This window comes from Nannobrachium achirus (genome assembly GCF_963921795.1).
Source record: "Nannobrachium achirus genome assembly, chromosome: 16".
NCBI classification, from domain to species: domain Eukaryota; kingdom Metazoa; phylum Chordata; class Actinopteri; order Myctophiformes; family Myctophidae; genus Nannobrachium; species Nannobrachium achirus.
The window spans coordinates 32,577,177-32,604,748 of record NC_137823.1 but is presented as its reverse complement, the minus strand read 5'-3'; the positions used below and the strand labels follow the sequence as shown (position 1 = coordinate 32,604,748).

Below are 27,572 nucleotides of genomic sequence, written 5' to 3'. Positions count from 1 at the left end.
CAACTCAGGTCCGTTTCACTAAGTATAGAGGGTCTAAGTTAGGGCATTAACGAAAAAGTCGACAAGTCGACTTCATTACACAAGTCGACTCCCACCAGAGAAAGTCGAAAGTCGAATTGAAAAGAAATAAAATAGTACTTTCTATTGTGAAAATAGCAGATCTACATGCTCACGACGCCTTGCGATGCGAGGCGTTGTGAGCATGTAGATCGGCTATTTTCACAATTTCTGCCTCTATATATTTGACAATTTGGACAATGTTTAATTTGCCATTTTAGATGTATTAAAACGTTCTTAAATTGGCACTTTAGAAATGTGAAGATACCCTCTATACACTTAAACTTTATGTTGGTTTGTTTACAGTTGAGTGAGAAAACAACGTTTCACATTAAGTTAATCACCTGGGGACCGCCCGAAATAATTGGGGGGTCGCGTGTCATGTGATGACGTCATCAAACGATAAAGTCGACTTCAACTCAACTTTTTACTGAGTACAGTCGACTTGCAAAAATCACAAGTCGTTAATGCCCTAGTAGTCTAAGTGGTTCAACTGAAATGATATCGATGAATTCCAAATATTATCAAAGCACCCTAGGGTGCCACGGCACCCACTCTGAGAAACCCTGCTTCTGTAGCACCTTCAATGCTTGCCTGGTTGAGGTAGTGGAGAAGGATTGTGCAGAGTGCAAGGCCTGCTGGGAAATACAGGTGGTGGCTTTTGCCTTGGATGAAGCGCAGGTAGGTTCAGTCCAGCTGAGAGCACCGTTTCTGTTGGACTTTACACTGCAAATGGCTTTACTTGAGGCTGAGGCGGTCCGAGGGAGTCATGACCCCGTTCACAGTGGAGATGCCTTCGTCTGAGTTGGACGCACACTTCTGCGGCGCTGAGAGTGCGAGAGAGAGAACTTTATTAAAACACTAAAGCAGGGGTCTTCAACAGGGGGTCCGGGACCCCTAGGGGGTCCGCAGAGTTACTACAGGGGGTCCTACAAATCTTTGTGTGATAGAAGCTTTTTTTCCCCTTTTCTATATTAACCACTTGAACCCCCAGTATCCATATTCTGAGAACTTTAGCCGTAAATAGCAGATCTACAAGCTCGCAACGCCTCGCAGCGCGAGGCGTTGTGAGCTTGTAGATCGGCTATTTTTGTTAAAGAGGTTTCGTGTAGGAGAAAAAGAGCAGACTAAGTACAGAGAGATTGGTCAAGTTTATTATGTATTGACGGTTCAAGTGGTTAAATATCTGGAAACACATATTGAGATGAACCCAAAATACACTGATGATTGTGCTGTCAAACGATGAAACTAAACTATATGGTATTTATGGGTTGTGGTTGCTTCATCTCTCTCTTGACTAAGGGGTCCTTTGCCTGAAAACATTGAAGACCCGTGCACTAAAGGGTACAAACACATCAGCACATAGGCAAACTGAACCCGACTTAAATGCAAGAAAACGTTCACCGAAATAGAACGAAGAAATAGGCAGGGAACAAGAAAATGTAGAGAGATAGATAAGAGTAGAACATGTTTTACTTTGCTGGCAACAAACCCAGAAACAGTCTCAATTGTACTTGATGATGCGACCTTAAGACTAGACCTGGAATAGCTACTGTTGATTCTGGTCAAAATAGAAGTGGAAGTGGAATGGATGGAGCTAGTGAATCTAGAAGTACTACCCACACACTGTTTGATTAGACATGATTCACTGTCACCCTGGTTGCTTGGAGCAAGTTAACCATTTATGCCTCATTCTCAAAGATAGTAAGAAAGAAAGACAAAAAAGCTCATCTATAAGCTCACAACATATTTTTTCTTTTTTCGTCTACAATGACATTTCCAAAATAGGGATGCCAAGTTGAAAGATGTTGCTGCAACCCCCTGAAACACCTAAGTGTAATGTCTACTCTACATGTACAATATTTAATATGTGCAATATCTCACAATGCCACAAATACACCATTGCAATATTGCTATTTGCCCAAGTGGTCTACTCTATACAATATCAGGTGATACATGACTACATAGTGTATTCATATTCTTTTCATGTTATATAAGTTTTCTATTTGACGTCTTCGTCCCATTGGTCTGTTTCTTCCCAAACTTCCCTTAAAATCTTTTAATCCCTTTCATGGTCAGATCTTAATAATAATAATAATAATGGATAGCATTTATATAGTGCTGTTCTAGGCACTCAAATGGCTTTATAATGGTCCATTTATTCATACATTCGGAGGTGAAGCGGTCGACGCCAGCATCCTCACTTCCCACATTCACACACCAATTATGGGTGGGCGATATGGAAGAATACAATATCATGATATTTTCCCAAGCTGTATCACAATACACGATTTTATCATGATTCTTTTTCACGTTGGTTTTTATTGTTATTTTCAAGTTACTTGACAAAAACTAGACTCTCTGGGTTCTGTTAGGGAGGTCTAAATTGAACTTTACAAGTATGTAACTCTGACAGTATACAAATGAAACCGTTTCATTTGTATACTGTCAGAGTTAAGTGGAGACCTTGACATTTTAACGTTTGAGAACTACTGATTTAGACCAAAATGCAGGTTTAAATTGAATTCTGCAATGAATCTCTGTATTAACGATTAAACAGGATTTTTTACAAGGCTCCCTAAATTGTATCACGATATATACGATACCTCTGAAAAGGCATATCGTGGAGACATTGTATCGTCTCAACGATAATTATCACCATATCGCCCACCCCTAACACCAATGGTGGCAAGCTAGCACCGAGGGGCTCAGTGTCTTGCCCAAAGACACTTCGACATGTGGACAAGGGGAGCCGGGATACAAACTGCCGACCCACGGATCATTGGACGACCTGTTCTACTTCCTGAACCGCGGCACATACGCCCTAAATCCTAGATTTTATATTTTGTATCTTATTTAGTTGTATTTCTTTATCTTGCCGCTGTGTTTTTATCCTGTTCTATGTAAAGCTTTTTGTAACCATGCTTTGAAAAACTCTATATTCATTCACTATATTTTATACCTTTGTTTTGTTTTATCTCGCTGTATACAAGTTGTTTTCTGTGAGTCTGAAAGCAATGCAACCACTGCAAATTCCCTTTAGGTGAAAAATACTTGGCAAATAAACACGAAGATGCTGGAACAGCACAGCATGTCGGGGCTATTTGTGCTCGCAACGTGTCACAATGCGACACATTGTGAGCTTGTAGATCAGCAATTTTTTTTTGCAAGGTTTTTGCCTAGAACGATAAGCCCAAAATAGGCTCAGGCCAGGTTGAAAATGGTTACTAAACATGCCTCTGCACAGCTGCAGTGGATACTCACACAGTGACTGTGATCTGTGCGAGCTGCTGAGGAAGGCACCGGGCCCTTTGATGGAGGAGCTGAGGGCGGCCAGACGGAGGCTCCTGGACGTGGCGTCCAGCTTCTCATCCTGGGGAGCAGGAGAACAAAGACACACAACTGTTACTTCACCTAAAAAAAAACATCCGGACTGAATATCGCCCCTGTCTGGCAGAAAGAGTTACTACAGGGGGTCCTCCAAAACTTTGAGAAATAGATTTTTTTTTAACCACTTGAACCCTAGCATCCATATTCGGAGAACTTTAGCCAAAAATAGCAGATCTACGCGCTGCGAGGCGTTGTGAGCTTGTAGATTGCTATTTTTGGCAAAGAGCTTTGGTGTAGAGGGGAAAAAGAGCAGACTAAGTACAGAGTGAAAGTTCAAGTTTATTAAGTATTGACGGTTCAAGTGGTTAAATATCTGAAAACACAAATTGACATGAATCCAAAATACACTGATGACTGTGCTGTCAAACGATGAATCTATATGGAATCTATGATCAGGTTGTGGGGGTCCCTGCTTCATCTCTCTCTCAACTAAGGGGTCCTTGGCCTGAAAACGTTGAAGACCCCTGTTCTAACTTTTTGTGTCCCCCCCACATGCCTTACTTCGGGGGTCTTCAATGTTTTCAGGTCAAGGACCCCGTAGTTGAGAGAGAGAGATGAAGCAGGGACCCCCCCCCCCCCCACCTTTTCAGAGATTCCATATTGTTTCATCGTTGTTTCAACCGTCAATAGGCTACATAATAAACTTGACCTTTCACTCTGTACTTAGTCTGCTCTTTTTCCCCTCTACACCAAACCTCTCTGCCAAAAATATCCGATCTACAAGCTCACAACGCCTCGCAGTGCGAGGCGTTGTGAGCTTGTAGATCGGATATTTTTGGCTTAAGTTCTCAGAATTTGGACACTAGGGTTCAAGTGAATAATATAAAAAAGGAGAAAAAAAAAGTTTCTATCACACAAAGATTTGGAGGACGCCCTGTAGTAACTCTGAGGACCCCCTAGGGGTCACGGACCCCCTGTTGAAGACCCTTGCCCTACTTGATCACTGGGCGACAGAGGCTCAGTAGGCAGAGCTGCCACATGGGAACCGGGAAGGTTCCCAGTTCGATCCCGGGCTCTCCTCAGAGTTATGCGTCCAAGTGTCCTTGAGCAAGTCACAGAACCCCCGATGTGCAGATCGTGCCTTGCATGGCTTCCTCCGCCATCGGTGTCCGAATAGCCTATGCGTGTGAATGGGTGAATGTAATGCAATAGCCTTGTAAAGTGCCTTGGATAAAAGGTGCTATATAAATGCACCATTTAACATTCACTACAGCGTCACGTGAAAGCATCAAATGTAGCAGATCCGCGAGTTCGAAACGAGGCGCGAAGCGGCATGTTTCGAGCTTGTCGAACTGCTACTTTTGCAATTTTTTTTATTAGAATCCTGAAAAGTGACAGTTTTGGGACATACAGTATGAGGTTTCCACCCAACAGAGACGACGATGTTACATCTTGAAATGTCTTGTCTTTAGTTGAGAAGCAATGTACACAGCCATTAGTGTCAGGAGGAAAACAAAAACAACACGAGTGTTACTGAAAGTGATCAAGACAGAGGCCTCGTAAAGACTATTCCATCCATCCGTTTTCCTTAACCCATTTAGGCATAGAATCATTGAATGCTTTAACTATTGAAAAATAGCAGATATACAAGCTCACAGCGCGGCACCGAGTGCCGCGCTGCGAGCTTGTAGATCTGCTATTTTTTTTAAATCATGAAAATGTGTGCACATTTTTCAATATATATTTTTCAAAGCAAACTTTTGTAACTCAAATCGCTGCTTCTGGGTGGTCCCTGGAACAACATATTTTGAGATGGGGGTCTGCGGCCAAATAAATCAGATGGGGGTCTGCGGCCAAATAAATCTATTTTTGGGAGTCCTTGACATGAAATAGTTTGAGAACCACTGATTTAGAGGAAGGATTTAGAAGTCGTGCTGAAGATCGGGTCAAAGATATTCAAAGACTTGCACACATTTTCACGATTAGAAAAAAAGAGGCAGATCTACAAGCTCGCAGCGCGGCACTCGGTGCCGCGCTGTGAGCTTGTATATCTGCTATTTTTCAATAGCTAAAGCATAAAATAATGGTTTAAAACCGAACGCGACTCAGGCACATTCCAGGTATTTGAGGGTTAAACAAACCCCCGCGTGGGCGGGCAGCAGCCATTAACGCTAATGCTATCACCGCTTATCTCTCCACGCGGGAGCCATTTGGCAAAAACCAACGGGGGCAATCTGGCTAGATTATGACCATCTGAGAAAGTGTGTATGTGCCGCTGCTGCTGTTTCGGAGGGGCTGATTTTTAGACAGCTGACGGCAATCTTGCCGTCAACAGCGATGTCCCGATGGGACCCCCTTGGCCAAGGCTTGAGAAGGAGGGGGACGAGATGAATGTGGCGATTAAAACAACACGATAGGAGGCTCGGGGACTCTGCGTGCGTGCCAGCCAGGGTGTCAGACAGGTTTCGCCCACACTCTCCCTGGGCTCCCCTTGTGCATTACCTCGCGCATTACCGGCTCCATGCATTAATCCATTTAGGCCTGCGATTATGTTATACTACACCGAGTAAATCTTTGAATGTATGTATTTTTAAAGCGAGCATTTGTAACTCAAATGTTGCTTCTGGGGGGGTCCCTGGAACTAAATTGAGATGGGTGTCCGTGGCCAAATTCATATAATTTTGGGGGTCCTTCACATGATGAAGTTTGAGCAACACTGACATAGAAACACATATCAGTGGTGCTGACATATGTGACATGAAAAAAAAAAACTTAGAAGGATACAGAAGACACTTGTAGAATCGGGTCAAAATATTCAAAGACTTGCACACATGTTCACGATTTAAAAAAAATAGCAGATCTACAAGCTCGCAGCGCGGCACTCGGTGCCGCGCTGTGAGCTTGTATATCTGCTATTTTTTTAATGGCTAAAGCATAAAATAATGCGTAATAATAATGCATACCCGGTCTAAGCGGGTTAAAGTTATTCATATATTCATACAAGTTGCAAATGGCTGTGCTGTCGCGCCAGACATGTTGGCACAGCGGTGTGGGCGAGCCAGACTGGAAACAAGCGAGCGACTCTGGAGAGTGAGGCTATCTATAACAGAGCTGCTGTTTAAACAAAGCACCGCAATTAGGAGACTGAAATAGAAAAAGGTGTGGGGCTGTTTGTTCAGCGGGGACCGCGGCTCCCCGTATGCAGCGTCAAGATACACTTTCTGAGAGGGGAGAAGAGGGGATTTTGCAACTGTGTGTGTGTGTGTGTGTGTGTGTGTGTGTGTGTGTGTGTGTGTGTGTGTGTGTGTAATTAACCCATTAAGATCTGTGGCCGACTCTACAAATGCCTTCTAAATCAGTAGTTCTCAAACCTAAGACCAAGGACCCCCAAAATGATATTTATTTGGCCACGGACCCCCATCTAAAAAGGTTTTGTGCCAGGGATAGCAGATGAACAATCTCGAAGTGCGGCACATGTTCTAAACCAGGGGTCTTCAACAGGGGGTCCGGGACCCCTAGGGGGTCCTCAGAGTTTGTGTGATTGAAGCTTTTTTCCTTCTTTTCTATATTAACCACTTGAACCCTAGTGTCCATAATCTGAGGACTTTAGTCAAAAATAGCAGATCTACAAGCTGGCGTTGTGAGCTTGTAGATCTGCTATTCTCGGCAAAGAGGTTTTATGTAGAGGGGATAAAGAGCAGACTAAGTACAGAGTGAAAGGTCAAGTTTATTATGTATTGACGGTTCAAGTGGTTAAATATCTGAAAACACAATTGACTTGAATCCAAAATACACTGACGATTGTGCTGTCAAACATGAAACTACGGTATATGGAATCTATGATAAGGTTGTGGGGGTCCCTGCTTCATCTCTCTCTCAGCTAAGGGATCCTTAGCCTGAACACGTTGAAGACCCCTGTTCTAAACCAATGTTCTAAATCCCAAGAGTTTTCTGAAAGACGCATGTATATATAGCTGAAATCTAAAATGATACAGATGCTTTCCCGGGTTTTAAAGGGTAACTTAAAAAGTGTATGTTTGGCATCATACCCTGTACTCTTGCATCTTGCGTTTGGACTCGTCCAGCTGATGCTGCAGGTCGCAGACGATCTCTTTGTATTTGGCGTAGCGCTGCTGCACCAGCTCCCTCTGTCGCTGGGACTCCTGGTAACACACAGAGGAGAGAACACCACACAGACGTCACCTAGGGCAGGGGTTCCCAAACTTTTTTTTGTCTCAGGGCACCCCATAAATATGTGTTTTTAATCCGAGGAACCCTTGTATGTCGAAAACCATTCAAAACCATATAAAATTTACTAAACTAGTGAAAACAGCCGATGTACAAGCACGTTGTGAGGCGTTGTGTGCTTGTAGATTGGCTGTTTTCACTAGTTTTGTGCAACAGTCTTGTATGATGAAGCAGGGCTTTGCTTTACCAAAAGACGTACACATTCTAAACTTGGAGATATGAGGTTTCTGCCCGACAGTGATGATATTTTAGTGATTATATTGCGAGGAAAACGTTGAGATAAGAGCCATTTTGGTTAGAACTGACTGAAAATAACTTTGTACTTCAAGTTTAAAATGATACTAAATATTTTTTCAAGTGTCCAAATAAATTCCAAATATTATCAAATTATCTCGCGGCACCCCTGGACTGCCGTGGCGGCACCCCAGGGTGCCCCGTCACCCACTTTGAAAAGCCCTGACCCAGGGGTTTAAAATACACAATAGTCTCCTATCTGGAAACTAAAAGACGTGTCCCTTATTGCAGTGCTTCTCAAACTTTTTCATGACTTTCCTCAGCAGCTTGCACAGAGATCAGACACATTGTGTGAACATCCCCTGCAGCTGTGCAGTCTGAGGCATATTTAGCAACCGTTTTCAACCTGGCGTCCCTATTTTGGGCTTATCCCTTACCCAATATGAAAAGACAAACTTACCCTGACCCCATACCAAAAGACAACCTTACCCTGAGCCCATACCAAAAGACAACACATCAAGGCTGACACATTCGCTTTGCTCAGTCCTTGGAGGTTTTAAAATTTTAAAGATTTAAACATTTTTATCCTCCCTAATGCTCCTGGAGTCTTATCAGGATAAACGTGCGCGAAACCGCGTCTGTTTATCCAGACGCTGTGCAAACCTGTTAATAGAAGAACATAAGAAACTACTCAGGAGAGTGCGGATGATCCTTGCGTTGTATGTCCTCGAGAATCTGCACACAGCTAAATAAGAGACTATTCTTCCAGAGACTCCCCTGGAGTGCTAACAGTTTATGATCCGGTAGGAGAGTTACTTTATATCACATATCCTACCTTGAAATACCTACAGGACTCTGACCTTTCCTAAAAAGAAAATGGTTGTGTTTGTGTGTCTATCTATATTCCCTAACCCAGGGGTCTTCAATGTTTTCAGGCCAAGGACCCCTTAGTTGAGAGAGAGATAAAGCAGGGACCCCCACAACCTTATCATAGATTCCATATATATAGTTTCCACATATATAGTTTCATCGTTTGACAGCACAATCATCAGTATATTTTGGATTCATGTCAATTCGTGTTTCTAGATATTTAACCACTTGAGTGGTTAACTCTATTACTGCCAGATGTTTTATTTATTTATTGGGTCTGGTGCCAGCAAAAAGCGGCTTACCTTTGCGACGTTATTGCGACCGTCAGGGAGCAGTTTACTATGAAAACCTCCACCGGCCGTCCGTCCGTCCGTCCGTCCGTCGGTCACACGTCACACCTTTGCCCTGCTCATATCTCTGCATCAGTATGACATCACACCACATGTGTACACAAACCTTTGTGTACGTTGCTGTGGCAACAGTCTGTTGTTGCTGGTCTGTTAGTGTACGTTAGCAACCACCTTAGCAACCATGGTTTTACCCTAGCAACCAACTGTTTACCCTAGCAACCAACTGTTTACCATAGCAACCATGTTTTTTTTACCCTAGCAACCAACTGTTTACCATAGCAACCAGATACGCAGAGCAGGGATCTCCATATATGGGCATAAACAGGTGACATCACACTGATGTCAGATACTCAGAGCAGGGATTTCTCCATAATATATGGGCATAAAAGGGATTCTGTTAGGGATCTCCATATATGGGCATAAAAGGTATTCTGTTAGGGATCTCCATATATGGGCATACAAGGGATTCTGTTAGGGATCTCCATATATGGGCATAAAAGGGATTCTGTTAGGGATCTCCATATATGGGCATAAAAGGGATTCTGTTAGGGATCTCCATATATGGGCATAAAAGGGATTCTGTTAGGGATCTCCATATATGGGCATAAAAGGGATTCTGTTAGCTGTTAGTGATCTCCATATATGGGCATAAAAGGGATGCTGTTAGGGATCTCCATATATGGGCATAAAAGGGATTCTGTTAGGGATCTCCATATATGGGCATGAAAGGGATTCTGTTAGGGATCTCCATATATATGGGCATAAAAGGGATTGTATCCCAGATGATGCCCTGTTAGGAGATCCACACTAACAGAATCCATATATGGTCCTACCGACAGCTGCTATAAGCCAACCCTGGCGATAAGGTCTGAGTCGAAGAAATGCTTCTTTCCTGGCAAGAATTGCCCCTTTATACTGTAGGGCTCGTTTGTGTATTGTATGACATCACGCCACATCATCGGCTGAGGACTGTGTGATGTCATCATATCTCCATATATGGAGACATAAGTTGCTCATGCCCAAATATGGGCTGGTGAGGTCAGACTTAGTGTGATGCGTAGGTTATCTCCATATATGGAGATTCAACTTCAATGAGTAACCATGGCAAACTGTCAACTGCCCGTATGTCTTGATAATTGGTAAAACAAACTTTTGGCCTATTTGTGGAGATAAGCGACCAACGGTCGCTTATCTCCCGATTAGGGAGTCTTACTGGTAGTAGATAGATAGACATTTATTTATTTATTATTATTATTTTTTTTTTGATTGTGCAACATGCACTTTGGCAGACCAGGCAGCAGAGGGCGGCGTCATGCAATAATTAATGTGAATTTGGCCGTTATGTGTTGCCATCCATTGAGACCAGTCACTGGCCACAGAGCCACAGGGCCAGAGAAATCAACACAGAAGAGAATTGGTCTCCGTTGATGTTAACGTATAAGGGATTTTTAAGACCATCACTGCGGGCGATGTGATTACAGTACACGGCGGCGCGACCCTTACGGACATCAACAAGGTAAACGAACGAACGGCCGTATTGGCGCGGCGCGACACAGAGAATTGGGGCGAACGGGAACGTCCGTAGCAGTAAAACAGTTAATATAAAAAAGGAGAGAAAAAAAATTCTATCACTCAAAGATTTGGAGGACCCCCTGTATTAACTCTGAGGACCCCCTGTTGAAGACCCCTGCCCTAACCTTTACATTTCAAGGACCACTATACTGTAACTCTGAGAGTGTACAAATGTGAGTTCAATTCTACTCTCCCAGAGCTACAGATGTCCATTTGCAACCCCCTCAAGGAACCATGGGGGTCCCTGGACCCCACGTTGAGAACAACTGATCTACAAGGACCCCAACTTTTCATTACTGTGGCTCAACTATGTATTATATTATATTATATTTTTACATGGTCGTGACAATTCTTTTATGCATCTCTATAGGACCCTGATACTTCCTAACGATACGTGTAAATATGTACACGTTTCATCCTAAATATTATGCTATTTGATAAAAAGTCACAAAACACAAACAGCATTCTGAGTGAGCGTAATCCACGGCAAGCAGTGCCGTTATAATAATGCATGATTTAATCAGTGTTTTGAAATAGAAATGTATTAGTGTGACGTGACCTGAATAAAAAAATCCAAGAACTGCAGATTAGCTACAATTTGAATGAAACAAACAGATCAGATCTGGAAAAGACAAGATAACGTAATTAGGTAAAAAAGGACAAGAACATCATCAAATATATCAGAATAAAATGTCTGTGAGAAGAAGAACTGTCTTTGGGGCTTTATCCAAGCTGCAGGGCCTTAATGAGGAAGAGTTTGATGGATGTGCAGGATTGGATAGTGACAGTGATCCATCCAGGGGCTATTTAAATTCATATCTTTTTACTTTGATTAGAAATAAAATGCTGTCTTATAATCAATCCTACCATTGCAGATCTATTTACTTTGAAGATTCTATATTTAAGATATTCAAATAATTTGAGGAACAGTAAGAAAATGGCCCTAGTGTGTTCCTACTGCAGCACATTTCCAGCGAGCTTAATACACATAATTAGGGCTGTCACAATTATGACATTTTACATGACGATTAATTGCCACTCAAATAATTGCGATTAACGATTTAATTGTGTTTTTGTCGTTGAAAATTACATTTCTGTTTGGCTTTTAGGCTTTGAAGTTGCAAATGGTAGATACAGTATGACACATAACCTAAATATACAAAGAAATTACTGACATACTTGACAACTCAATACTTAAAATAGAACATTGATAGTGGAAATAGCCGATTTACAAGCTCACAACGTGTCGCATCGTGACGCGTTGTGAGCTTGTAGATCTGCTATTTTCACTATTTTTTATGTAAAAAATATCTATCTTATCTAAATCAAAAAATATCTGAACATTTTTCAACATGGAAACGATTATGAAAAATAATCACGATTCTGTCAAATAATTGCGATTAGACGATTATTATGTAATTATTGTGACAGCCCTACACAATGTGTGCTAAAAATGTATGCAGCCAAGCCAAGGTATTAAACCTGATTTACACATTGCATCGTGTCGTGAGCTTATAGAGTTTTCGTGTGCGACCGTGCGCAACCACATAGCGTATAAATCAGGCGTTAGAGTGAACTCATGATAATGTGTTCACTTTTATTTGGATAGAAGCATTCCGCCAAATGTCACAGGGAGATTATGCAGCACAATACTTTGTAATTTGTTTACTGACATTCTAAAGAACAAGAATACCTTGTCGGGTCTCACACAGGCAACGGGAGGCTGTAAAAATATCAAAAGGTGAGTCTATGAAGAGGCAGAAGCTCACCTCCAGGTCCTTAAAGTCCTCCATCAGACACAGTTTCTCTGGCACCGACTCCAGGTGGTCCAGGGCTAATCTGGTGCTCTGGGAACCCCCCCCCCCACACACACAGAATACCATCAGGTTTCATTATAGCATTTTTACCAATTAATTTCTAAAACTTTTCCAAAACTTTTTCAGAATATTTAACCCAATTTCCAGGACAATAATTCAGCTCAATAACAAGTCGCCTACCGTAATTGCTGGACTATAAGCCGCACCTGAATATAAGCCGCACCAGCTAAATTTAGAACAAAAAACTGATGTTTACATATATAAGCCACACCTGACTATAAGCCACAGGTGTCCTCCCTGCTTCCCGCTAGAGCGCCCCTGGTGGCCGTTAGCTGTAAAAATCTCTATATAAATCCTTGTTAAAGAACATTGTAAAACTAACTAACTGGCCGTTAGCTGTAAAAATCTCTATATAAGCCGCACCGTTGTATAAGCCGCAGGGTTCAAAACATGGGAAAAAAGCCGTGGCTTATAGTCCGGCAATTACGGTACTCCTACGCGCAATGCCCAAAGACACGTAGTGTATGCCAGTGGTTCTCAACCTTTTCAGGCTGTGACCCCCGAAATAATCATATTTTAACTGGGGACCCGGCACCCTGACGAGCACTAAGAGTTGAGGAATTTTGTATAACACGTTTCTATTGTGAAAATAGCAGATCTACATGCATAAATAAAGACAAAGCAAAGACAATAGCTATTACAATAGCAGATCTACAAGCTCACAACGCGTTGCACTGCGACGCGTTGTGAGCTTGTAGATCTGCTATTTTCAGTACGCAACACCTGAGAGCAACCAAACATAAAATTACTCTCTTCTCCTTAACTCACTTAGCGCCAAGCGAGCCAGATTTCAATATGAATCTGCGCTTATAACGCCAGGAAATAGCTATATTGAATCCCCAAAATCACATTACATAACCAGGTACACGTGCCTGCGAATGCCACAAGATGACCACTAGAGTGAGCCATAGCCCATAGACTTTCCATGGTCCCATGTTAAGTCAGAATAAAAAACGAGGTTCAGGACATAACAGGATGGTACAATGATGACATGCTCTCCATTGACATTCAATGGACAGGCCGCGGGCCGCCATTTGAGCTCAATACTGCTCAATTCGTGCTTGATCGTCTCAAACCACCATTGGTATGGGCATCGGAACGTATATAGATGCCACACAGAAAGTTTCCGAATCAAAATCCGACCTAGTGAAGCTACGTGAGGGTCGGATGGTTTGCATTGAGCCTAGCGGCTAACAGAGGCCTACGTAAACAGGAAGCTATGGCTTAAAGGTGACGTCATAATCGTATCCTTTTTTTTCACGGTTTTCATCTGTATGCTAGTCGAAGGTAAGCTAACCGTTCCGCTCCGTCTATCAACCCAAATTAAAAGCTTAAACAATGCTTTTATATAAAAGTCGCTCCGAGTCGCTCGGCACTAAACGCCATCATTAGTTAGTCGCCCCGAAAGTCGCTCGGCGCTAAGTGAGTTAACGTTTTGGTCTAGATTTTATTTTGTCGATGAAATTGTCAATATATTTAGTCTCAGTTATAGTCATCACAGCTTAGTTATTATTTAGTTTTCGTCAGTGAAAAAAACGCAGTCGACAAACATTTTTCATCATAGTTTTAGTCAACAAAATCAACACTGCTCTCTAGTCCAGACTCCATCCCCTTGCACACTGCCTTGACGCCCAAACACAGCTGCAAACAGACTAACAGAGGCATTAGGCCAGGCGATGGCTATGATGATTGATGTCCGACATACATGACTAAAGCACCGATGGGTCAGCAGAAACCGTTTGAATTAACGGCGGTCCTGCTCCGCTCGCGACCACAACAAGCTAATTGAAGACAAGACTAGGCTGAGCGTGTCCCGCGTAACCATGATAGACTGACAAAGGATATGCTGGACAGCTTCTTTTCATTCTCGTGTGAGTGACTGTAAATAGTGCTCAGGGTCAATACGCCCTTTCAATAGTCTTAATTAACGGTGTGCCGTCTCCTTCTCTTAATGGCATGACATCTAATAGCTAATTAAGAACGCTAGGCGAAGGGGGCCCTTTACGTTTTGAGGTGGCGGCGGAAGTCAATATTGGACTTGACTGTAAACATCGGATAGTGCCCGGTCAGCGTTGGCTTTTTGAGTTCTGGAGCGCGTCGTCGTGGGAGATTTATGATGATTAAACGCTCCTCTGAGCCTTGACGAAAGCAATCATTTGGGAGCCGATAGCGCCATGCCTCCTCCTCCTCCCCCCGCCAGCCAACGTGGGCTGCTGAACAAACATGTGCCGTACTGAACCAACCGGCCCAAGTAATGAACAACAAACATGTGCCGTCGGGATATTAATAAAACCTGTGAATAAATTCCATACCAAACAATTTCTTCACCAATGTGTTTGTAAAGTTGTCTAGTAACATATCTAACAAAGTTTGAAATTCTAAATCCCTAAGAGAATCTTTGACAGCTAGGGTAAGTTTGGGTCTCATTCACTTACTGCAAATTACATTTTACATTTTACATTTTACAAATTACATTTTTCTCAAAGGATTTTTGTTTTTACATTGTGGATAATCTAGTGTTTTCAGTAACAATCCTAGTTTACAGAAGTTCTCAAAACGATTTTAAGTAGAAAAACAAAACATAAAATAACCTCTATGGGTATTATATATTTTTAGAAAAACAAAGTGAGTAAATATATTTTGGTCATTTTAAACGGGTAATGCATCAGACCCCTATACTATAAAGGAAAAAATTACTCCCAAAAACTTTGCTTTAAGTGGGATGTAGTCTAACTAAGTGTTTTTAATTATTCTGAATCCATTGCAAGCATTTTGTTTTGTATGAAAAACATTCCTTGGGCTAAATATGGACCCCACAAAACGATAGTTTAGTGATGAGTCATCACTTTTCACAGTTTTGTGGGGTCCACAAAACTGAATCTTTTTTTGTGCAAAACAAATGCTTGCAATGGATTCAGAATAATTAAAAACACCTAGTTAGACTACATCCCACTTAAAGCAAAGTTTTTGGGAGTCATTTTTTCCTTTATAATATAGTGTATAGTAAGTGAAAGAGATCCAAACTTGCCCTAGTTGTCAAAGATTCTCCTAGGGAATTTCAAACGTTGTTAGATATGTTACTAGACACCTTTACCAACACATTTGGTAAGGAATTTATTCCCAGCTTTGACAGGCATTCAGATAATATTCCCTGACTGCCCAAGTAATGAATAAACATGTGGCGTACTGAACCAACTGGCCCACGGAACCAAGGCACAGCACATCAAGACGGGAGCGGCGGGCCGGAGGCCGAAAGTCAACATCACTTTGAAATGAATAAACTGCGGGGCCCTTTCAGAACCTTTCTCCAGAATGTACATAGCATTTTGCCTAATCCTGGCGTGTTATTAACTGTGTTTTAAAGAGCAGTTGAACCTCACCATTTCCAGGTCCAGTATGCGATCCTGTCGAGACACAAAATTGTCACATGGTTAATATGTTACACTTACAGGCTCAGGCTAAGTTAGAGTGCCCTACATCAGTGGTTCTCAACCTTTTAAGGCCGCGACCCCTAATCAGATTTGAACTGGGGACCCCCCCCCCACCCTGACTAGCACTAAGAGTTGAGGCATTACATTTTGTATAACACGGTTATATTGTGAAAATAGCCGTACATGCTCACAATGCCTCGCGTTGCGAGGCGTTGTGAGCATGTAGATCGGCTATTATCACAATTTCAACCTCTAATAATTGACAATTTGACCAATGTTTAATTTGTCATTTCAGTGGTATTAAAAAGTCCTTAAATTGTCACTTTAGAAATGTGCATAAACCCTCTATACATTTAAACCGTGTGTTGGTTTGTTTACAGTTGAGTGAGAAAACGATGTTGCACATTAAGTTAATCATCTGGGGACCCCCCAAAATAATTTGGGGACCCCCGACCCACAGGTTGAGAACCACTGCCCTACACAGAGCAGCAGGAGACTGAGGGACAACTTTAAGCATGAGGAGGAGTGGTGAGTATTACTCAGTGGTTAGCTGAACAGAGAGAGACTCAGTGAGTGTGAGAGTAGCAGTGGGTGTGTGTGTGTGTGTGTGTGTGTGTGTGGGGGGGGGGAGGTATAGCACTTCAACAAATAGCTAACAAGGGAGGGAAATGAAGGAGCTGTGGAGAGTCTGCACTAGACGTCAAGCTTCAGCTCGTTATTAGAGAGACACAGCAGGACAGAGAGAAACGCACACATACACACACACACACACACACTATCCTTCCCTTTCATGTAGCTCCTACTCTGTGATGTTCCCTTTCCTAAAATGCATAAATGGTACCTCTTATCTACCACACACACACACACACACACACACACACACACACACACACACACACACACACCCTGCTGTTGTGCACACTCTCCAGGTGTGTTTATGATTAGCTTTTATCCTGAACTGCTCTGCTCTCTCACTACATAGAGCGCCTTGTTCCCCCACTTCCCTGTCTCCTCATCGTTCTCAATTAAAAGCACTGCCGGCTCTGAGAAGGATGATTAATTGCACAGTGGCTCTGGCAGGTGCCATCACACTCTCACACACGGCTGTATACAACGCAAGCACACACGCACACAATTTCTGTCCATATAAAGCCGAGAAAACAGCAGATCTCCAAGCTCACAACACAACGTGTCGTGAGCTTGTAGATCTGCTATTTTTTGGTGCTTGTCAACACCAAGCAACTAGTAAATCGGTATAATTCTTAACTCTGACTCCTAAAACAAACCTATAAACCGTCTAATACTATTCCCATTTGAATCTTTTTTAAGATTAGGCTTGTCATAATGTTTGTTTCTCAAATTATACTAGACTTGTGGGGGACGTTTGGCACGCAAAAGTACAGTAATACACGTGACACCGCACGCACACACATGCACGCACGCACAGCACAAGCACACACACACACCCAGTAGTTCAGAAATATGAGAGGTATTAAGAGAGGCCATTTGTAAATGTGTTTTGTCAGTTTATTAGTTGACCGGAGTCCCTCAGGGCTCTATAATGGTGACGGTTGTGTTTTCATTCTACGTCAGAGGTCTTCAACAGGGGGTCCAGAATACAGGGGGTCCTCCAAATCTTTGTGTGATAGAAACATTTTTTTATCCTGTTTTAAATTAACGATTTGAACCCTAGCGTCCATATTCGGAGAAGTTTAGCCAAAAATGGCAGATCTACAAGCTCACAACGCCTTGCACTGCGAGGCGTTGTAGATCGGCTATTTTCGGCCAAGAGGTTTGGTGCAGAGGGGAAGACTGAGTACAGAGTGAAAGGTCAAGTTTATTAAGTATTGACGGTTCACGTGGTTAAACATCTGAAAACACAAATTGACAAGAATCCAAAAAACACTGATGATCGTGCTGTCAAATAATGAAACGATATGGAATCCAAGAAAAGGTTGTGGGGGTCCCTGCTTCATGATCTCTCTCTTAACTAAGGGGTCCTTGGCCTGAAAACATTGAAGACCCCTGTTCTACATGAAATATCTCCGTTGAAGAACTGCCATTTTCCCGCAAATGTAGTTCACAGAATATAATGCCAAAGTTGTTCAAAACACCTAATAGAATAGATTCTTCAGGAACGTACTGTATCTAAAAAAATCGATTACCGAAGAGCCAAAAAGCCAGTTATAATTACACCAGTGCCCGGTCAGAACACGGTGAACTGCAGATATATTGTTCAGGCTGCAGTACTGGTAACAAAGCTTACAACTCTTGCTCTTGACACAGGAGGGATATCGCTTCGACCAAACATACCGTACATACCATTGCTGTTGGGTTGGAAAAGACGCTAACTTTTCAGAAAATGGGTGGAAAGAACCGGTGTTCCAAAGGATCCAATGTAAAGTATAGTAAAGTAAAGTTGGAGAGAAGTTGAGTCTCTTATCCCACTCAAAACGGGTACACATTATTGTGTATCATTATTTTATGCTTGAACTATTGAAAAATAGCAGATACTGTATACAAGCTCACAGCGCGGCACCGAGTGCCGCGCTGCGAGCTTGTAGATCTGCTATTTTTGAAAAATCGTGAAAATTTGAATTTTGACCCGATTCTATGAGTGTCTTTTGAATCCTTCTATGATTTTTTGATAACCCTACATTTCTATGTCAGCAATCTGGCCAACCATCGTCAAAGAAAAGGTCCTTTTCACTTACCTGTAAATGGAGCTCAGTTAGTCTGTTCTTGAGAGACCACTATGTCAGTGGTTCTCAAACTTTTTCATGTGAAGGACCCCCAAAATGATATTTATTTGGCCACGGACCCGCATCTCAAAATATTTAGCTCCAGGGACCCCCCCAGAAGCAAAATTTGAGTTACAAACTTTCGCTTTGAAAATACATATATTCAAAGATTTGCACACATTTTCACGACTTCTTCAAAAATAGCAGATCTACAAGCTCGCAGCGCGGCACTCGGTGCCGCGCTGTGAGCTTGTATATCTGCTATTTTTCACCGGTTAAAACATTCAATAATTCTAGGCCCTAAATGGGTTATACTAAATACTAATGAAGACTCCAGGTTCCAGTCTGGTCAAACAGAGTCTGCCCGACAGCGGCGATATAAACAGTAATGTGGTGCAGGACGGATATAGACAGAGAGAGGAGGACGTGTGAATTATTGAAGATGTAAAAACACTGACCTGAAGAGTTCTCACTTCTTCCTCCTTCCTTCGACTCCTCTCTAGCAACTCTGGAATGAGAAATGGCAAAACTATTGAGAAGTAGCAAAACATGTGTTTATACACACAGTGTGCACATAACACACGCACACGCACCCACACGCACACCTTTCATACTGTAGATAGCTTCGTAGACTAGTTTGACAGCACTATCAAGTTGGATTCATGTTAATGTGTTGTTTCCTTAAACCCTCAATAGAATGTAAACCTGACCATTGGCTCTGCACTGTACTTGGTCTGCTCCTTTTCCCCCTCTACACCAAACCTCTTTGCTTTCGATCTACAAGGTCACAACGCCTCGCTAATCTTCCCCTCAGAATAGGCATGCTAGGGTTCAAGTGGTTAATACAAAAAATTAATTTGGAGACCCCCCCCTGTAGTAACTCTGAGGACCCCCCAAGACCCCCTGTTGAAGAGACCTGTCTTAAAGGCACAACCCCAGACACATCACTGCACCTGTGCCACCCAAAGAGGATTTATGTACATGTGGCGCTTGAACGCTTCTTTGGATTACCATTAGCTTCCCACAAAGTGGTTATTAGTCTTCCAACAACAATAAAAAAACTACAATAATTAAAGAGGCAAACGTATGTGACCATCTGCTTACAGTGTCTGCTGAGCTGATCTCGGCACATGTGTGCAACGATAAAGATTTGTGCGGCAATAAAGCAAGTGTTTGATCGGTACGGAAGCATATGCCAGGGAAAAGAAGGAAAAAAAGAAAAAGGTATTCCAACGCGATACGCATCACATTATGTAGCGTGTCACATTATATAGCGTGATGCATTTTCTACCATCTGATTACAATGAACCGTTATTGCATCAGAGACACCTGGGTCTGCAGCATATTAGCGGGATGCAGTCATGTGGTGACTGGTGTGATGCAACCGCATGGATTAACGCAGAAATAAAATCTCACGGCTGAAACATTTCTTGTTAGGGCCGAGTCCTAATCTGCCATTTGTGAAACAAAGTGAAATTAGCCCCACCTCACACTCACGCGGTGTTTAATAAACAAGCAAATGATGTAAAATAATAGTAATGTTTTGATACTGGATTCAACTGGCTGGCCATACAGTCAGCCACAAGCGAGCATTCATCGTTTTGTTTAGTGAGTTCTTGAAGAATGAGCAGCCAGTTGAAAAAATTGCAGATTGAAATATCAGAGATCAATTAGGGTTTTCTGGAAGATTGAACATGTATTATCATCTATTGTTTAACCACCTCAAATACTCTTTCATCTTAAAATAACTAATAAGTAATAACGCTTGTAGTTAACATATTTTTGGCGAGTGACAAGGCTTCCATAGAAGGCAACATGAATCCAAATGGCTGAAATCTGTTGAGGCGACTGAGAACTTGAATCCATGCAACGGTCCATCCAACCGTGTCCTGTAATGGCTGGACGTCATTTCGTACGGTACTGTAGCTTCCTGTTTTAGTGAGAACAACGTCAGAGAAGGACGTCGCCACACACCTGACAGAGTGTCCTCTCTAGAGCCATCTAAACGCCTCTCCCCAACTTGTAACATCCAATAGATTACTGTGACTGCTGCTCCATTCGTCTCTCTCTCAAACTATTAAAACCCATCTAGGCCTAGAATTATTGAATGCTTTAACCAGTGAAAAATAGCAGATATACAAGCTTGCAAGCGCGGCACCGAGTGCCGCGCTGCGGTGAGCTTGTAGATCTGCTATTTTTAAAAAGTCGTGAAAATGTGTGCAAATCTTTGAAGATATGTATTTTTAAAGCGAACGTTTGTAACTCAAATATTTGCTTCTGGGGGGTCCCTGATACAATATTTTCAGATGGGGGTCCATGGCCAAATACATATAATTTTGGGGGTCCCTCACATGAAAAGGTTTGAGAACCACTGACATAGTAGTCTCTCAAGAACAGACTAACTGAGCTCTAGTTAAGTGAAAAGGACCTTTTCTTTGACGATGGCTAGCCAGATTGCTGATATAGAAACATAGGTTTTTTCAATTAACCCTTAGATGGATTCAAAAGGCACTTAATGAATCGGGTCAAAATTCTAATTTTCACGATTTAAAAAAAATAGCAGATCTACAAGCTTGCAGCGCGGCACTCGGTGCCGCGCTGTGAGCTTGTATATCTGCTATTTTTCAATAGTTAAAGCATAAAATAATGATACACAATACTGTGTACCCGTTCTGAATGGGTTAACCGAGTTCGATATTCAATCACCGGTGGATGACTCCATCTCCTCCTGTGCACTCCCTGCGAGGGTGTGTGTGTGTGTGTGTGCTGTGCACACACACACACACTACCTCAGCTAGCGGAGAGCAAGTTGCAACTCAGGAATACTCAGAAAGCCGCACAAACCGCCAATTTGCACTTGAAGATTGAACATTGATCAACAGTCATAGGGTCTGGCTTCGGCCCAGCGGGTTAAATCTAGTTTACAGACGGCAGGCGAGAGGCGCCCATTATCAGTGGTGGAAGAAGTACTCGGATTTGGTACTCAAAAGTAACAATACCTCAGCGTAGAACTAATCTGTTACCCCTGTATTCAACTTCTTACTTGAGTAAAAGTACAAAAGGTATTGGCTGAGTAAATACATACATAATCCAGCCACTGACAGCAAAATCAGTGAGAATGAGTTAAAGTACAAGTACTCAAATATATTTAAAAAAACAACTCACATGAAGTCCCATGAAGACACGTTGTGAGCTTGTAGATCTGCTATTTTTGAATAGCTAAGGCACAAAACATAGGGTTTTGAATGTTTTGTGTAGTATAGTAGGGGAGTATAAGTATAAAGTATTGAAAAATGGAAATTCTCAAGTAAAGTAAAAGCACCTGAAGGTTGTACTTGAGTACAGCACTTGAGTAAATGTTCTTACTTACTATACACCAACTGCCTAGTACCTATTCTTTCTATCACACCTGGCTCCCTTGGTATGAAATGTGTGGGATAGTCAGCGAGACAGGTGCTGTGATGTTACAGCAATCTACACTTCCACACAGACCAGTGTTTTTTTTAAGGAAAAGGGTATAGGAAATGACAAAAAAAAGAACAGGAAGGAAAAGTTCTGCAAGAAAATATTATGTGCTGTACCAGTAATTCCACTTGGGTGCGGGTGCCGTGAGGTGATTATATTATTCAAAAAAGTTCCAAGAGACCTCGGGCATGAATACCTTAGCTGCTGCGATGAATAGACAAGTAGTTTCAAAAGAGAATTGCTGATAGATTCAAAGGGCCAACAGTGTTTTGAAAACGCAATTCATTTCACAACTGATAAGGACACGGTAAGCCCACATCAATAACAGTTATTCAGATTTGATGGGGAACAGTAAACTGGGGGAAAAAAGTATAAACTGTTCAATTTGCTCGGGGAGGAAATTACAAGATGTCCCCGTTGTATTGTACATAACTAAACCAATGCACCACAGAGGGGTGCCAGAGTTTTCAGGCTGTGGTTCTTTCTGTGACAATAAGTGACCCAAAAAAAAAAACAGTGGAAAGGGGACCCTACAGCAGAGAGGCACCTACAGTAAATTTAAACTATGTTTGACCGAAGCTCACGTCTATAGTATTGGATCGCTATTGGGAACCCCTATACGTAACCATACCTTTCAATCCGGGAAAACCTTTTGGGGTTGTTGTTGCTACATACAGTCAATAGCAACATCAATCAGTTTTAAATGTTTGAATAGATATTTGAAGGATATAGAAGGCATTTTTTATAATCCGTCTCGGGTCTAAATGGGTTAACAAAATAAATATAATGTCACTGTCGGGCAGAAACCTTGTATCTCCAAGTTTCTAATTTGTATATTTTCTCGCAAAGTAAAGCACTGCTTCATCACACAAGGGCGTCGCACAAAAGTAGTGAAAAGAATTTAGGTTTTAACACTGCACATATGCCGTAAAAAATATTTCATTTCATTTCATTTCAACCTTTGTTTAATTCTCGGTAACAAACTGAGGGCTGGTACCCTCTTTTTCAGCAGTGCCGAGATTACAACAAATTTACAAAACAGTTTTATAAAACAACAACAATATGCAATGCAAAGAATACATCATTTTCAAGATAATTCCATTGACATTCCATACAAAATTATCAAAATAATTCCATCCCATGAATTTCTGTAATTTTCAACCTCAAGTAAAACAAGTACAATTTAGATTGACCAAGGTTGATATGTCTGATTTAGAACGGCTTAGTGGAACAAGGGATTTATATTTAAGTGAAACCTGAATGTGAAGCACAAAACTTGAAAGCTGTCTTTCCGAACTCAGTCGAGGGATGTGACGGCTCAAGCATCAAATAGTCCTGCGATCGTGATTGGTGGCTAATAATTCTCCACTGCAAAAGAGAATTTAAATAAGTAGGTAAACTCCCAATTAGGGCTTTATAAATAAATAAAAAACAATGCTGATCCCTCCTGGTCGCAAGGGAGAGCCAGCCTATCTTATTGTACAGTATGCAGTGGTGGGTATTATAGCTATCACCTGTTATAAATCTGAGTGAAGAATGATAAACTGAGTCCAGGGTTTTTAGTGTGGTATCAGATGCATTTCTATATACTACGTCTCCATAATCCAGAGCAGAGAGGAACAATGCCTCAATAAGCCTCTTTCTGGTAGGCCATGGAAAACATGATCTATTTGATAGAAAAAGCCAAGCTTCATTCGTAGATTCTTTGTATAAGAACTCAATGTGTGTGTTAAAGGTACGTTTTTCCCTAGATATTTGCAGTGGGGGACTCGTTCAATAGGGGGTGCCATTAGTGGTGAAAAGGTGAGGATCATTTTCATATCGTCTCTCTGGTCGGGTGGAAACCTCAGATGTCCAAAACTCTCACTTTTGAGGATTTAAACACAGACCACCTTGCCCCTCCCCCACACATCAGTGAAACCCATTTTACCGGTTTTACCAAGTTGCAAATACTCTAAAACAAAGGCGACTTGCTTGAAACACGTTTGCACAATGGTCACAACCTTAAGCTCGCAACGGCCCCCCTAAGCCATTGAGTCCTTGAGTGACGCTCAAGAAGGGTGCTAATTTACAAAAAGACAAAAATAAACAAAAAGTTAGAAAACGGAGATAAGAGGTTTCTGACGATGTGTGTGTGTTGTGTACCTTTCTTGTCTGCGCTGAGGGAGTGGAGCAGCTTCTCCTGCCGGTCCAGGCGCTGCAGCAGGACGGTCTGCTCAGAGTCCCGGCTCTCTCGCAGGGCCTTCAGCTGGTCCCTGGTCTGCTGCTGCTGCTTCTTCAGACGCCGCTCCCGCGTCTCCCGCTCGCGCACCTCCTCGCACAGCCAGCGCAGCTTGGTCTGGGTTTGGGGGTTGAAGTGAAGATGTTACGTTATTAGTTGCGACCGTAGTTCACAGTTCACCATAGGGGTGGGCGATATGGTGGTATCTTTTAGAGGTATCGTATCATATCGTGATACAATGAGGGAGCCTTCTAAAAAATCCTGTTTATTCGCTAATACAGAGATTCATTGCAGAATCCAATTTAAACCTGCATTTTGGTCTAAATCAGTAGTTCCCAAACTTTAAAATGTCAAGGTCTCCACTTAACTCTGACAGTATACAAATGAAACCAAATGGACCCTTACGGGTCCATTTGGTTTCATTTGTATACTTACTTGTAAAGTTCAATTTAGACCTCCCAAAAGGAACCCAGAGAGTCTAGTTTTTGTCAAGTAACTTGAAAAATAACCATAAAAACCAACGTGAAAAATAATCGTGATAAAATTGTGTATCGTGATACAGCTTGGGAAAATATCGTGATATTGTATTTTTCCATATCGCCCTCCCCTAGTTCACCATCAGAACCGTCACAGCTTGTCCAGGGACGTCCCGGACGGATGGGTAATGCCTGACACTGTCGTTCCCCTGACACATCACTGTGACATCACAGTGATGTCAGATACTCAGAGCAGGGATAACGCCTGACACTGTGGTTCCACTGACACATCACTGTGACATCACAGGTGACATCACAGTGATACTCCCAGCAGGGATCGCCTATATGCTAATAAAAGGGATTGTATCCCAGAGACAGGAATCTCCACATATGGGCATAAAAGGGATTGTATGTATGATGTCAGATGTCATAGACATCATAGGACTTTATTCAAATAACTAAGTAAGCATGTTTGGGGTCTCACAGCAATATCTCCACATACAGTAAATGGATCTCCACATAGGCCTATGGGTACCAGGGGTCTCCATATATGGGTAACTGGTCGAATATACGTCACTGGCCAGATGGCCAAGACAGGGCACGACCTCTCCCTTTAAGAGCCTCACACACTAAACGCGATGTTGGGTAGGATCAGATGTCGTGCCCGGGGGTTTATCGGTGTTCATTTCAAACGACAGCGATCCTCTGTCTTGCGATCGGGCCCGGTATATCCCGCTGTGCCAAGTGAAATATCTCAGACCATTACAAATGAGACCGACGTCTCGCGATTCTAGCCACCCACGATCTCGGGGGGGTGGTGCCATGAGAGACGCGACTAGATGAAAATTCCGCCCCCTCAAGAGGGATAAAATCAAGAGTGTTTTTCTCTCTCTCTCTTTCTTCACTCACTTTTATTTTTTCTGGCAGTTGATTGAATAAAGAAACAAGGCTCCAGCCTCCACGGATTGAGAAAGTGGCAGCGGTTCTCAAACTATGTGTCCCGACCCAACGTGGGGTCGCGGATGGTGCCATGGGCTCGCACATTGCCGACCAATAGAATAAAAAATAAAGAATGAATAGGTCTATAACCAAGAAACGCTAAAAGTGAAGTCGTTGCGACCAGCGTGAAGCCAACGGACACGTTACCAGCCTACATATAGACCTACTGTGTAGGCTATAACGTGTATTTGCCCCTTTGCTTTTTTTTCCTTTTCTTTGTTTGCGCAGCCTCTTAAAGAGTTTTTTTTTTATATTTAATGGGCCCAACCACCCTATTCTACCACCCTATTCTATCACCTCTCAAAAAAGCCTTTCCCCACACGTGGGGATATATAATATCGTTATTATATTTATATAAGATAGGCTAATATATTTGGCTTGGTCGGAGTCACAACGGTGAGGTTTGGTCTGACATTTAATTACCTTGAGTGCTGCATCTGTGATGTGATGTAGTCCACATTTTGAAGAATTAATCCGGTTTTAGGTGATATGCAATACCCTGACAGTGTAATGGAACTAAATGAACCATACATGTCCATTTTCCTTTTTGGACAGTTGGTTGAAGGCTTGGATGGGGCGGTGGACCGACAGAGTTCAAGTTTATTAATCTCTCTCTCTTTTTTTTTTTTACTTGGCCTTTGAGCACGGAGAAAGGCTCACCTGAAAGCATTCTCACTGATTAGGCCTACTTTTACCATCACTGCTCAAATTAACTGTTAATCAGCGTGAATACTTTCAGGTGTGTATCTGATCAATAGGAAATTGCGCATTACATTCTGCATGACATCAAAGCGACATGTTGCGTGAGAGTTTGAACTTGAACATGAACGACTCTCCCTTTCCACACACACACACACACAGACACACAGACACACACACACACACACACACACACACACACACACACACACACACACACACACACACACACACACACACACACACACACACACACACACACACACACACACATCTAGGTCTGTAGTCAACGAGCCAACGACCCAATTAGCGCAGAAGTCCTGCAGCTGCGGTGTTCTGACTCGCTGACATGACCACTCCACTATCCATTCCTGACATTAAACCATTATAGTATTGAGCCTTCTACATTCCCCTTGCACCTCAAAATAATGGATTACTTCTTCAAAATGCGGACTGGATAAAAAGAGGCAGCAACAGGTAATGAGTTATTCTGATCCAGCAGTGGCAGAGAGCAGCAGACTCCTCTCTCTTTTTTTTGGAGTCCTTTGGCAATCTGTTCCCCGACGCACGTCTGACTGGGCTGGGCTGGGCAGCATATACATTTTTAGAAGTGTCTGTCCACAGGGCTGTGAGCTTGTAGATTTGCTGTTTTCAGCGCATGCAACATATGACCCTAGCGACGCACAGTGAGTGCGGTGCGTTGCACTTGCAACGTGCTGTCACAGCACTGCTGTGAGCTTGTAGATTTGCTGTTTTCAGCGCACCACTGCCATGCAACATAAATGACCAGTTAAGTTGAATAAATAGCAAATAATACCAAACAACCAAACAAATAATAGCCCGGGCTCTTATATAAAACATAATAAGGATAATATTAATTGCAAATAAGAAATAACGGCCCAGGCGCTTGAACCGTGCGCTTATTTGAAACAGGCGTTTCAAATGGTGATTAATATTATCTTTTATAAATATAAAAAATATATTATATATAGCCTATATGGG

General features: G+C 42.3%; 1 protein-coding gene across 1 annotated transcript in view; it reads right to left on the bottom strand.

Annotated features, from left to right (window-relative positions):
* Window positions 1–308: 308 nt before the first annotated feature.
* Window positions 309–27,572, bottom strand: part of cep128 (centrosomal protein 128) — a 107,500-nt gene continuing 80,236 nt past the window's right edge. Inside the window, exons 22-28 of the mRNA XM_080744867.1 lie at window positions 24,321–24,513; window positions 19,169–19,218; window positions 15,919–15,942; window positions 12,431–12,508; window positions 7,437–7,550; window positions 3,322–3,430; window positions 309–884 (exon numbers count right to left, since the gene is read on the bottom strand). Of these exons, the coding sequence (XP_080600993.1) occupies window positions 796–884; window positions 3,322–3,430; window positions 7,437–7,550; window positions 12,431–12,508; window positions 15,919–15,942; window positions 19,169–19,218; window positions 24,321–24,513 (657 nt within the window). The 3' untranslated portion in view covers window positions 309–795. The remainder of the gene's footprint in view (window positions 885–3,321; window positions 3,431–7,436; window positions 7,551–12,430; window positions 12,509–15,918; window positions 15,943–19,168; window positions 19,219–24,320; window positions 24,514–27,572) is intronic.